The 14,201-nt window shown below is 46.5% G+C and overlaps 1 protein-coding gene across 1 annotated transcript; it reads right to left on the bottom strand.

Moving 5' to 3' along the window:
- Window positions 1-534: 534 nt before the first annotated feature.
- LOC121836042 lies at window positions 535-6,419 on the bottom strand. Its single transcript, XM_042290679.1, has 4 exons — window positions 6,071-6,419; window positions 5,255-5,428; window positions 3,120-3,294; window positions 535-2,162 (listed from the first exon to the last, which is right to left on the bottom strand). Exons 1-4 carry the CDS (start codon window positions 6,238-6,240, stop codon window positions 1,110-1,112), a joined length of 1,572 nt encoding a protein of 523 aa, XP_042146613.1. The 5' UTR covers window positions 6,241-6,419; the 3' UTR covers window positions 535-1,109.
- Between the last annotated feature and the right edge of the window lie 7,782 nt (window positions 6,420-14,201).

Genomic DNA, 14,201 nt, shown 5'->3' with positions numbered 1-14,201 from the left:
TTCGCGGTATGCCAGCGCGGAGTGGCTCCCATTCTGAACTGATCTTTACCCTGTGTTTGCCGTTGTTTGTGGCCAATGAAGTGTCATGCCGAAATAGTGTTTAATCGCGCAGCAAATGCAAGGAGAGCCGCTCTGGTTGCCCGCTGCATACAGCCTATCCAGAACATGATTTAGTGGCGCCCCCTCGCGCCGGTGACACAAAGTGCAGCAGTCGTGAGCGCTCGCGATAAGCCCACTACCCCTCCTCTAGTTCACGGCCGCTCAAGCAACCAAGGACGTCACGAGGGAGGTTATTTTTTGCTTGTTTTTGTAATTCTAATTTGCCTATAACTTCTAAAATAAAGCGATAAAAGTTTCACTAAGTTACTACGTCCAGTGCGATCAGGTTCGGTGCAAACTAAAACCAGTAAAAAAGTCCTTGCAGGGCCCCTTCAAAACAGTCCTGGCAGAGAGCTCGTCTGCGAATAAAGAGCCTACCAACGAGCTTGAGTAAACTGACAGCGGTAAACCATAGGCCAAAAATGGCACCCCCCCCCCCCCCCCCCCGGTTGCCGCCATCCTGACCGTTTGCCACATTAGTGATCACGTGACTTTAAGATGACTGCGCCCATAGGTGCACCAGATCAGATTGGCCAGATTACAATAAGCAGGGCCGCAGTCCAAAATTTACTTGATCTCGCTCTAGGGTAAATGTTCTGTACCTTGGCGTTCGAAAACCTACCCGCGTCCAGTTGCTCTATCAGTCTTGTCACGTGACATGACCCACCGGAATAATGCGGATCCATTCAAGTAAGATTCGAACGCAGCCTCAGAGGTCCCCTCTGCTTACCGTGATCTGGCCAATTTGACCTGGCCCACCTCTGGGCGCAGCCATCTTAGTTTCACGTGATCACTAATGTGGCAATTGGGTAAGATGGCGGCAACCAGGGGGGGGGGGGGGGTGGTGCCATTTCCATTGTAGGCCCTGGGTTGCGGTTTACCGTTCTAAGTGATACTCAAGCTCGTTGGAGCCTACGCTGGTACCCAGGAAGAGTCGACCCCCATACGAGAAATTGGAGCCACATACCAAGCCTTGCCATTCGTCTGAATGGGCCTACACATACTGCCGCTTATTCCTGTGGCTTGATGATGGCAGGTTGCAAATTTGCCAGCACACAGCACATGTGGAAAACATCATCCATCAGGGGGATCAGAGTAATGGGCACCGTTGTCCTGAGGATATTGTATATCTTAATTCGCTGTATCATACGCTCCACGTGAACTCGGACCTGGGCAATGTCATAAGTGTCGCGCACTTCTTGCTCACTAAACTGTCCATTCCCCGATAAAAAAGGCGGCATCACGAGCACCGCATCGGTGTCTGCCAGACCTGCCCTGATGCCCGGAAAACCTTTGTCAGCCAGAATTACGTCTCCCGGCTGCACAATGTTTAAGAACCCAGAGTCCACCGTAACATGGATGTCGGAGCATCGGCCTCCGTATGCCTTCGAACGGAAACAAATAGCCCCATTAGGGGTTACAGCGACCAGAAACTTAAGAGTGTAGCCACTCTTGTAGCTCGAGTACAGCACGCGCTGCTGGCCAACACTACTTGGCTCCTCTGTTCTTACTTCGGTGCAATCAATGATCATTTTGCATTCAAGGTAGTTGACTTTAAAACACTCTGGCAACGTAGCTCGAATAATGCTAGAGGGAGGCCGGAAAATCCACCTCGCTGTCGCAGCAGTCAACGTTGTCAGCACAGCTCGGAAGTGGCGCGATGCTGTAGTTCTATCGACACTAAAAATCACACCAAGAGCAGTGTAGCTCAACCCAAGCTTCATTTTCATGAGAAAGAGGAGCAGCCGGTTCCCCAGCGTTACATCACAGCTCCGCTCGGTGACAAGGGGCAACATGCTCAAAAACAAAGCAAATACACTCATGCTTACATTGCAAATGCCTTGTAATGCATCCTCCGAATGTCGGATGCTCTCGTAACCTCCGAAGAAACTGGTCCTCTCGCTTGGACCTGAATACTTTGAAGACAACTCTGGCTGGTGCTGTGTCCCAAAGTCGCAGACCTCGCGATGTGTGATCTGTGTGCAACCAGCGCCGCCTTCGAGGGAGCACGTGAAGACTGTGAAGCCTCGACTGCAAGTACCGAGTTCATCGGTCTGGATCTCCTGAAAAAGCATTTCCCATCTTGAACATGCAGCGAGGCCAGCCATGAAACATGAATTTGTTGGAGTGCTGAAAGACCGCGGCTCTAAGGGAGTTAATTAAGGCACTGGATGCACTGCAGCGTGCCTCACAATCCCCAGTCTCATTTCTATCAGCCAAAGAATTAGCCTTTCCGTGATTGACAATGTGTAGCTGTAACTAGCATTGCAGATTTCCTGACCCCAACTGGCAACTGTACAGGTCAGTCAGCACAAATTTTTTCATTATCCGACTAGCTCGGCTTTTGATATGCATATCTATAGTGAATGACATGTCAACTGGTTTTCTGATACTTTCCAGATTTTCATTTTCAAATTATCACTTCCCAGCAAAGATTCAACAAAAACAACTGGTTTGGTTTTTGGTACGGTTATTGCAAAACTAAGAGATTGATTCCTGTACGGCTTTGTGGAGAGCTGGTTATCTTAGCTCGCGTCACCAGTTTAGCATTCTCCTGATTTATGTATTCCGGTTAGTGTCAAATACCTCACTCAAACCACAGTAAACTTATTTACTTCGTTAATATTGGCCAATTTTATTTCGAGTGATCCATTCGACGACGCAGAAAACAGTGACACTTCCTATGATCACAAAAATCATTCAAGCAAAAGCGAAATAAGTGTTGAAAGCACGAGCCAGTTTTTTTTTAAAAATGCACGGTGTTCTTTACTTTTTGATTGGCTTACAATCGAGGATATATTTTTATTATTTTTCTACCTTTTGGGATGGGCATAAAATCAATGCCGGCTTAGACTCAAGTAAATACGGTACCAAAATGTAATCAATTTCATAGTACTGCTTTAACTGTAACAGAAATCAAACGGCTAGTTTTTTGGCTTGAGTCTCTGCTTTTCAGCTTCTGATGCACCTTGCTGCAATCAAAAGATGGGTGGGAAAAGACATAATAACTACCAACTCACCACTGAACACTTCTCTCGAAGTTCTACAGCTTCACACAGCAGCTCCAACCCCCGTTGTGGGCCTCCACTGGAATCTGAATCATGCTCAGAAGGCACTGGGCTGGTACCACCTGTAGATGGTAGTCCTGAAGAACCTGCAGCTGAGGCACCTGAACATGCTGATCGCTCCTGCCACCTGCAAACAAGTATGCACAATCAAATACATATCTGCTAATCTTGCACTATACACTTCCTATCAGAATATCGAGAATCGCAGGTGTCATGTCATATGTTCAATGTCATAAGAGGACGAAATGAATGTCATGAACTCCCAGTTGGGGCGAAAAGGTTCCATTTCATTGCATGTGCCCGAGCCACACAAGGTACACACTGAGTGCGACATTGTCATCTTTGGTGTGTCACTAGAGCGATTTGAGAAGTGGTTTGCAGAGAAGTTGTTGCCAAACATCAAGGCCAGGACTGTGATAGTAATGGACAATGCTTCATGTCACTCATAGTAATGGACAATGCTTCATATCACTCTGTCAAACTTCGTGCCCCTCCAAGCAGCAACGAGAAATAGGAATGACAATGTGCTGCCGTCTCGTTCTGTATCTACTTTCTTTCGTCAGCTGAAGGACCTGCGACTTAAGAAATAGGAACAACAATGTGTTTGCTGTCGCACTCCGTGTCTACTCTCCCTCGTCTGCCGCAGGACCTGCGGCTCGAGAAACAGCCACGACGACGTGGTGCCGTCCCGTTCTGCGTCTACTCTGTCGTCTGCTGAAGGCCTGCGACTCAAGAAATAGGAACAACAATGTGCTGCCGTCCCGTTCTGTATCTACTTTCTTTCGTCAGCTGAAGGACCTGCAACTCAAGAAATAGGAACAACAATGTGCTGCCGTCGCACTCCGTGTCTACTCTCCCTCGTCTGCCGCAGGACCTGCGACTCAAGAAACAGCCACGACGACGTGCTGCCGTCCCGTTCTGTGTCTACTCTGTCGTCTGCTGAAGGGCCTGCGACTCAAGACATAGGAATGACAATGTGCTGCCGCCCCGTTCTGTGTCTACTCTCTGTCGTCTGCTGATGGACCTGCAACTCGAGAAATAGGAACGACAATGTGCTGCCGTCCTGTTCTGTATCTACTTTCCTTCGTCTGCTGATGGACCTGCGACTCGAGAAACAGCCACGACAATGTGCTACCGTCCCGTTCTGTGTCTACTCTATGTCGTCTGCTGAAGGACCTGCAACTCAAGAAATTGGAACGACAATGTGCTGCCATCGCAATCAGTGTCTACACTCCCTCATCTGCTGAAGGACCTGCGAGTCGAGAAAGAGAAACGACAATGTGCTGCCGTCGCACTCCATGTCTACTCTCCCTCATCTGCCGAAGGACCTGCGACTCGAGAAACAGACACGACGTGCTGCCGTCCCATTCTGTGTCATCTGCTGAAGGATGAAAAAACCGAGACGACGACATATTGCCGTCGTTTCTGTTTTTGAATGTCGTGGAAGTAAGACAACACCCGCACCTCTGTGCAGTGAATTCATGAATGTGACATTGACTGTTGTTTTGCCCACCATACTCACCAGATTTGGCACCGTAGAACCTTCATCTGTTTTCTGCACTAAAACAGCAGCCTTTTCACAGTGACCATACCATCGCACTCTTTATGTGAGTAGTGTGAGGACCAAGACAAATAGCAATTTTTTCTCTATGAATTGGATACATTGGAATATGACCGGTAAGTGCATAACGCTCAAGGAGAACTAAGAAGATTTCTTAAGTGCCATCGACCTCGGGCAACTCCTTCGCAGGTAACATTATTACCTCTCAAACAACCCTCGTAAATATAGCTTCCAACAGTATTAACAGTTGTTGAGCAAGTTTTGTCGCTGGGCATACGAGAGAATCAGACACACGACAATCTCTCAGGCAGAATCTCTCTCAAACAATCCCCCGTGCTTTTTTTTTTCTTTTTTTTACAGGGCGCACAGTCGCACGATCTGCTTAGCTTAGATAAGGAAGTAGAATTTAATATCACTACAGCCAGCGAGCACCCATAAAGATGCCGGCGGACACACAAGCCAGTGCACACATACCACCACACACATAGCGAGCAACAAACCAAAGGTGAATAAAGTCAATATTTACCTGCTGAACCTTCCAAGTTGAGCCTCAGGATCTACAAACTTCTTCCGGTACACTTCTGGGAACAGCGTTGGGTAGTAACCAGGGTGGTTCTCGATATTGCTGAGTTCGTTGTTCAGGAAATGAGTTGAGCATATCCTGGAGCTCTCGTTCGGACTCCAGTTTGAACCGTCATCGCTGAAGTAATGAATGCAAGAATTAGCTTCAAACCCAACTGATATCTAGGAGGCAGCAAGGTATGCAGACTATGCTCATTTAAACTGGTGCTTTGTGTGGTTTTCTAGTTTCCCCGTCCCTATTTAATATAACACCCGAGTCAAATTGGGAATTCAATCGGTAAGGTTGGAATCTCTACTAAACTATATTTTAAAAAGCACTTGGGTTCAGTACACGCAAGAAGGACGCGTAAAATACCTGGCTGAAAGCTGCTCGAACGAAGATTTCACTGACACGGGCCCGCAACGGTTCGCGAACATTAGAGAATGTGTGGTTCTCTGATCACATTACTGGAATTGAAACAGGTTCTGGCCTCGCGAAGCAGTTCACCAAGTGAGCTGATCTCCGCAAAATTTTCACGAAACGCAGTTCCAGGAAATGCTCCGCGAAACATTGGCACAACTGTCCTCAAAACGCAGTTCAAACAAAAATAGTCCGCCGAGAAGACGGCATGTCAACAGCATGAACCTGGCTCTAGGAAGTTCGTCGCATCGAACATAAATGATAAAAACGCCGCGCTTCGACCGTCCTCATTGAAATATCAAATCAAAAAGCACACCTAGCAATGCGTCTCGAGCTCTGCGATTAACACGGAGTACTTACTTTACACGCCTTACGGCATTTATCCATCGCTGGCGGCGTGCTTGTTCCCAGGGCCGCGACGGGAACCTGTGGAGCTTGACACCAGCTAGGCCTTCTCGGTTGTGACAGCCCTTCACGCAACAATACCGAACGCTCGATGCCCTTCGACGCTTGGTCTTCTGCGGAGGCATCCGGGATCGCACGCGACAACTGAAGGCGTATCGAAAGCCAGGGAAACCAGACAACTTTTAAATTAACGCCGAGGAAGCGAGTCTCGACCCACACGATCAGGCACAGCTGCCGAAAGAGCCTTCTCAGTGTTGGAAATATTTTGGACCAGGTGGCGCGACGTGTCACACCAAACTTGATTGCCCTGACGGTATTACAGTTTCTCTAGTAAATAATAAAAATAAATTGTGTATGGTTTGTGTTGGGCAGAATCCGTGCTTCCTGTTCTTTGTCAGCATAATAATGCTTGTGCATTTTATAAAAGTGTAAAAATGGTCCGCATGATAAAAACGAAGGCTCACTATTCAGTGTTACATTATTTAACTTCACATATACAGGGTGTTTTTTTTTTTAGCTGCACCAGATTTTCAAAAAAAAGGGAACGTGAGATAAAGTAATTTGAGCCCTGGGGAAGTGTTAGTGGTCATGGCGGCCTCTAGACAAAAGGTGAAATTAGGTAACTAGTTAGATAATTAACTAAAATGTTTTAATTAACTTTTTAATTTTTTCACTTGAGGGCACATAATGAATTTAGAGGATTGAAGATCGGACACAGTATGGCCTAGCCGTGTCGTTCAATTTGGATAAAAAAAATTCCGAGTAGGCGCTACGGGGTCGAGAAATGTCCCTTGGGTAAAGGGCGTCAAACCGAAACTAAACAGGAAAGAGTGCCGGTAAAGTTATCGTTCCGCCCTTCCGGGCATGGAATTCATCATTATCACGGCCGGCTCGCCTAAGCAATTGGAACCGGCCGTGATAATGACGAATCGCATGCCCGGAAGGGCGGAGCGATAACTCTACCGGCGCTCTTTCCTGTTTAGTTTCGGTTCGACTCCATTTAACAAAGTGACATTTCTCGACCCCGTAGCGCCTACTAGGAATTTTTTTTATACAAATTGGACGACACGGCTAGACCATACTGTGTCCGATCTTCAATCCTCTAAATTCATTATGTGCCCTCAAGTGAAAAAATTAAAAAGTTAATTAAAACATTTTAGTTAATTAGCTAACTAGTTACCTAATTTCACCTTTTTTCTAGAGGCCGCCATGGCCACTAACACTTCCCCAGGACTCAAATTACTTTGTCTCACGTTCCCTTTTTTTTGAAAATTTGGTGCAGCTAAAAAACAAAAAAAAAACACCCTGTATATTTTATGTAATAGCCTGTAATGACCATGTGAATTCTGCTGGTCATTTAAAAAACTAAATGATTTATGTGCCGTCAGAAATGCGTTTAATACATTTTAGCGAATTACGAAGAGTCGAAAATGAAAACGGTCAATCTACACTCTAAATGACGATGGCAAAAAAAATGGGAGCAATTTCTACGCGAACGTTTGCTCCAATACCGGCTTCCCTATGTCTAAATACTAGATGCTGAATCTCACTCGGAAACTAAACAAATCACATGAAGAGAGCTTCAGCTGCACTCACGGCGGATGAAGCCACGTATGGAGTGACCTAGAAGTAGCCCATCGCGCGAAGGCCGCAAATCACGCTCTTAAATGAGTGTTGGCCCAGGCTCATCCCCCCATCGCTATTAATCAGACAGCCCTCAAAGAAACCGCCTGAGTTACTGCGTTTGGGGCCGGAAGATTTAGATAGACTCGGAGTCGTCCCGCCGGCGCAAGCGTTTGCTCTGGCTTCCCTGAATTGGTTGGAACAGCAGCGTTGTCCGTATCAACCATGAGGCTTGCCGTTCTGCTGCTCGCTTTATCCGCCCTCGCTTTTGTCACCGGACAAAATAAGATAAGGACTATCCGTGAGTACAAATCTTTTATTTATGCTGTATATAATGTTGTGAAAACTTAGCTTAGTGGAGTAGATTTCATACCTGAAGGGCTCTCCGAACCTACTTCGTTCAAAAGAAATCTTTATATTTCATACATGCGAAACACGGGTGCAAAATTACGGCCAATTGAATTGTAAGCTTGCTTTAGGGGTCTTATATTCCTTGGTGTATCTGTGTGCCAAAGGACTGAGGTTGGTTTGAAATGTTCCGGTCGCTCCTACTGGGCGTACAGTTTAAGTTCATGCCTTTGTGTGTTCGGAACGAACTGATTTAGAATTGAGTCACCTTAAAAACAAAATGTTGTGTGTGTGTGTGTGTTTTTTTTTTTACGTTGTTATCGACCTTAAGAAAATAACGTGAGTTTAAGACGCTTGTCTGTGACATTTCTAGTTTTTTTTTTCTAATATATCTTCAAGTTTTCTTCCCAGTCTCAGGGTTTAAACATCATGATTACTACGCAGCAGCTCGCCTGCACGTCGACAATTTTGTTTCAAGTTATGTAAGTTTCTTTTCAGCCCGGAAGCGAGAACGTATCTTCCACCTCATGCGAGGTCAATCTGTACTGGAAGATTTGACATGGCACAAGTAGGTAAACATTTATGCGACCGATGAGGTAAAATACTGTGACAGCTGAGGCGTGACGTCGGATCTTCTTAGGTGACATTTCGAAGCAGTTGGACTAAATGAACGGTGAAGGTGCGAGCGCGCACCATAGAGTCCGCCTAGGCGTTTCGTATTAAACCGAGAAACACCCCGGACGAAACTTCCATAGCGTTTAGGAACCAATGAGGGTGTCTTAAGTAGAGATCATATTGTGAACCTGTTAAAAACTTTCATTGGACACAAACTAGGACTGCATTGTTGTAACTGAGGAACACTTCAAAAATCGCGCTCCGAAGTCTGAAGTCTGAAATCCAGGGAACGACGAAACTGCATGTGTATGCATGAACCCTTCTCTGTCATTGATGTGGCTGCCTGAACGTCTTATGCAATGTTATTGGACACGAACTAACACCGCCTTGTAATCACTGGAGAGCACTTAAAAAATCGCGCAGTCAAGTTTCAAGCTTGTAACTCCACCTAATTTCACGCTCGTGGTTTCGACGGCTTAACACCCACCTAGCTTTATTCGTTCAATCGCCCGAGAACCTTTCTCGCGTAATGAGCGCAAACGCGTTGTTTTTATTGCTGGCATTATTAGCTGTCTTGTGTTTATGTTTCTACGTCCGGTCATGGTGTCACGTTGCGAAGTAATGTCACGTGACGTCACAATATCACGTAAAGTTATGAAATCACTTTAACTCACGACGCTATCACCTGATGTCATTTAATGGCTTGGCGTCACGCTGCAACGTGACTTGACATGACAATGACACCTCATGGTGTCAGCTGACGGCAGGTAACAGGTATGACGTCAGAGTTGTGTCGAGCGACGTGACGTCACTGGCGTCACGTCTATGGGGAAGTTTTTGCCGGAGTGGCGAAAATTGCATGCGTCAAAGTGGAGCGCTGTCGACGGCGCGAAACCTGCGATGTGTCCCACTAACTGCAATGGCAATTAAATATATCAAGAGAGAGTATATGGGAAAATAGCTCGTTTTTTTAAGACACCTTCTTCTTCATAAAGCGGCACTCCTAAACAGCACAAAAAGACGGTTTAATAATACTTGCATTAAAATTCAAAGCAAAAAATTATTCAGTCTAATATATGCCCATAAAAAGTATTTAAGATTTACATAAATACCCGAAATGTAACAGCTTACCAAGCACTACGCGTAGTGTGCATAATTAGGAAACAGTTTAACTGCTGCTTAAAAGTTCAACCAGAGTAACCTGCTTAGATAGATATTGTCATCATTTTGATGAAAATCAACTCCGTCCCACTCTCAATCAAAACTTACCGAAGAATATAAATACACCATGCAAGGCCCAGTTGAAACGGGACAATTATCACTGCATTTCCAGGATTGCTGTTAATTAGTCTGCTGCTGCGACACATATTGAGGATATTGGTCAATATCTAAACATGCGAATCGATTGTCAAAACTCGAAAATGACTGAGCCGGCAGTTACCGATTCTGAACGCAATATTTTCGCATGGCTCCTGGTAGTGGTGATGAAGGTCACTGAGACGGAGATTGACTTTATTATTAAGGTTGTGATCGATCGTTCGCATTCGTTAATCGTTTCAGATGTGTCACTTAGTATTAACGAGGCTATATAAAAATGTACAAAAAAGTTTGACAGGGGAAGGTTTCGCTGACTACTTGAAGAAGATTGCAATTTGAGGAGGTTGAAGATAACAAAACGTCAAGCACCGCTCTTCATCGGCGGCTTCGGCGGCTCAACACTCCTGAAAAATACTACGAATAATGCCACTCTCGCTGATCTTTATATAAAACAAACGTGCCTTTAGATCTAAGCTCCAGAACCCCGAAGTTCGAAAAAAAAACTTTTTTTCTCTAAACGTGCCACATTTAGAAGGACGTGAGAGGAATGCGAATGAATGGTATAATTTGTTTAACCTTTCCGTCTTGTTTCTTGTCGCAGCAGAATTGATATTAAACGACGCAAGCTACACATATTTCAAACGCAAGCAAAACAAATGTGTAATTGTTTTTTTTTTTTCATTTTATTTTTAAGGCTGCTATTGGGGAAAGTGCATCGTCTTCCAGCGAGGTTGGAAGAAGTGTGTGCCCAATGAGGTGTGTGGAGATGACGAGAAGAACTGCGAGAAAAAATGCATACTCGAGCACACAGGCAAGTAAAAATAAAGATATTTATAATATAAACCTTTACAATAAAAAAATCGCTTTTGACAAAACGCCGATTCTCAAAGAATGTGTGAACATTTCACGCAGCTAGGGAATATAAGAAAGCGGGATGAATGCAGTCTCTCAGCACCTTTACGCGGGGTGGACATGCTCGAAACCTTTCTTCTCGCTGGTGCAAGCAGATCAGGCCACTTAACGTGCGTACAAAGGACATGCTAGCGATGCGCAGAAAACGACACAGACATTTCGCTGTTGTGCATGCATACATATGGTGCATATAGGGGCGACGACACTGCTCGCTTATGGCCCGCTGACATGGTAAGACGTCTGCACGTCAAGAGCGGTGTAGCAGGCCGAGGAACGGAACAGCAGCCCGTGCGCGTCAACATGTCTCCAAAGCCGGCGGCAGGAGCTTCCGGAAGCATCGGAAGCGTGCATTTGCCCGCTGGCTGCGTGACGTAACACCTAACAACCGAGGTACAGTAGAGGACAGCGGGATTAGAGCGTACTTGGCCCGCCGGCTGGGCGCCTCGAGGAAAAGTACGGGTGGCTCAAGGTGCGTTAATATTGTCGCGGATGAAGGTGACGAGGAGATGAACAGTGAGCTGAAAATAAAGGTCTAATCGCCGAACTTGTGCCAAATAAAAAAAAAAGTAAAAAAGAGCATAGAGGCAGCCGAAAAGCGGGTGATTCGCCGCGGCGGCGTAATTGAGAGCGAGAGCGAGACTGACTTTACAAGGTCACGAACGCGGGCCTTTCTTTATCTAGAGTGCGTTGGCATCTGGAATGTTCGGCAAAGAGGGAGGCTTCGAGCGTCGCGGGCTCGGGTCGAGAATGGACAGGCACTTTCTAGAAGAAGAAACAAAGGCGAAATGATAAAAGGTACGCCCGAGTGTGAATAAACTGGAATCTGGAATCTTCCAGAATTCCGTGACCGAGCGTTGTTTGCTCGGCTCTGAGTGCGGCAATATTTCGTAATGAGCCACTCGTAGACTGTCGCCGCAAAGCAGCGTGAACTAACGTGAACGGTCGCGGGGGAGGGGGGGGGGGGATGCAGTGAGGAATTAAACTTGACACGCACCCCAGTAGTACACCCTCAGTCCTCAATGAGCGGCGCCGAAATTGGCGGAGGGAGATGTCGCTAAAGTCCCTAGATAAGAGCTTTCTACAAGTAGCGACATTCTTTGAAGCGCCGACTGCGTGGCGGTGCAGGTTTTAGGCAGCGAATGGCGGCGCACAGCAAAGGTTTGAACTGGAGGCAGCCATTTGCTTCCAATGGAATGTGCTTTGTCATTTGTATCGGTTGTCGTTACTTGTAAAAGAAGTTTCGAGGGACTTTAGGATGTCGCAGGCGATCCTCTGTTGCTAGGTGCTAGCTGTTACGTCATGACATCACTTCCTATAAACAACCAATTCAGTGTGGACTCCGTTGCTCTATGTGCGTCCTATCGCATAGCCTCAATAAAAATGCACTCCGCCACCATCTGTCGGACCTTGCAGAAGATGTTCCCAAGCCAGTTTCTCATTGGACTCTGGCGCCATCCCGTGTCGACGTTACGAACTTTGAATACGTGCGCTCCTAACCAGCCCAAAGTCAGCGTGTGTACACCCGCCGGCAATATGAAGGTGAACACCTTACTTGGTTTCTTGCCTGTTTTACGGCTCCCAAAAGCTATATTAGCTCTCAGCGTCTCAAATGGTACGTGGCTTGGGGTCTAAACTTTGCGTTCTAGCCCTCTTGTGGAACAGAGCTTGTTCCAAAACTTCCAGGAGCGTCAAAAACAAGAGGGCTGTTCACCTTCATATCGCTCACGGGTGTACCAGGGCACTAATGCTAACGTATTAAAAACAGGGTTATTGATCGCGCAATATATATACCAATGGAAGTGTTTGAATTGACCACCGACTACAAAAGAGGTGATCAACAAACGGCTGCTACGTTTCGTACTTGAGTTCATTCACGTTTGATTGGGACAGGTGGGAGGACCTTGAGCAGCTATGCCGGACAAAACGGGGGGAGAGGAGGAGACGAGAGCGGGCGAGGGGCGTTGGAACACCGAGCTCTGGTTGGAATGATTAGTGGGTAGTGGCAAAACTAGCTGAATTTTTCACCCCTGCACTCGTCGAAGGCATTTCAACGCGAATGGCAAACGCCGGACGCCGACATCCTGCATTTTACCTTGTTCAACTAGAGCTGTGTAGGCAAAAGCAGCTTTTGTAGCAATTGCCTCGTTCGAATGCGTTACGAAGCGGAACACAGGCATCCGAGGTTTGGCGTTAATGTTCGAGCGCATTCGACGAACGCACTGTAGAAGACGGCAGCTAGCTTTGCACCTACTTACTAATATTTTCAACCAGGGGCCCTATGCTACACGGCGGGACCAAGTGGAACCAAGGGACCGGGTGAAACCCCGCCTGCTGCGATTGGTCAGCGTCGCGCCGCTGACCAATCGCAGCAGACGGCTTTGTTCCAGTCCCTTGGTGCCGCCGTGTAGCATAGGGCCCCATAGTTCAGCTTTCTGACATCGCTGCGCGATCTCGTCACCCCCTCTCCGTCACCTGCCCGCATAGCGGTAACTCTACACTGGTTGTTTTCAAACTGCGGAGAAGGAAATGGGTCCAGGCCTTTCTAGAGAGTAAGTACATCGGTGATCCGCTGACTGAGGAATACAATTTTAGTAGGACGCTAATATTTATTCTCTTAGCCAAATTTCAACTAACTTATGTAGGTTCGAATAAATTAGTGATTTAGGCTAGCCACCTGATTTCAAATATATGTGCTCTTGTCGTATCTCGAATAGTCATTGACAAATTTGCATCCAAAAAGCAATGAGAAATTAGGCTTGTTCAGAATAACCTTATGTTGCGATGTCAATTAACCCTTTTCAAAACTCCATCGTGCAACATTATCGGCAGCCATTTCTTGGTGAATCGTTAGATCAGACACGAGTCCTCGCTGAACGCTGACGCAGCTCTCGTGTCCAACAGACGATATGCGAAATGTAGAGCGCCATCTAGCAGCGCGCCGACAACTATACCTTAGTCATCTTGGTAGCGGCGAGAAAACGAAACCAGTGACGGAACCGGCAGAGAACCTAAGTAAAGAAGCGACAGCACTCCGTGCGAGAGATGCGTTGCCAACGCTTGCTGCGTCCTGCTGTGGAAGCAGCGATATGCCTTCGATTTGTGCGTGACGTAAACGCAATCGTGAACACGGTTCACATTTCACACGCAGCTTTTGACAAAAACAATAGCCGACAACGTGAAAAATCATGCGGACGTTATTGTACCCGGCGAAACTGTTTACAACTATTGAACTTTGCCCTACTTTTATACGAAATTTTACCGCACTTATTTT

Source organism: Ixodes scapularis, unplaced genomic scaffold (assembly GCF_016920785.2).
Source record: "Ixodes scapularis isolate PalLabHiFi unplaced genomic scaffold, ASM1692078v2 PGA_scaffold1__304_contigs__length_218370807, whole genome shotgun sequence".
Lineage (NCBI taxonomy): Eukaryota > Metazoa > Arthropoda > Arachnida > Ixodida > Ixodidae > Ixodes > Ixodes scapularis.
Note: the sequence above shows the minus strand (reverse complement) of the source record. Positions and strands in the feature narration are given on the sequence as shown.

Coding starts and splice junctions, on each gene's coding strand:
- LOC121836042 (XM_042290679.1), bottom strand. CDS start 6,240: ATGCCTCCGCAGAAGACCAAGCGTCGAAGGGCATCGAGCGTTCGGTAT. Junction 5,429..6,070: donor AATGCCGTAAGGCGTGTAAA/GTAAGTACTCCG, acceptor TCATTACTTCAG/CGATGACGGTTCAAACTGGA. Junction 3,295..5,254: donor CAACTTGGAAGGTTCAGCAG/GTAAATATTGAC, acceptor ACTTGTTTGCAG/GTGGCAGGAGCGATCAGCAT.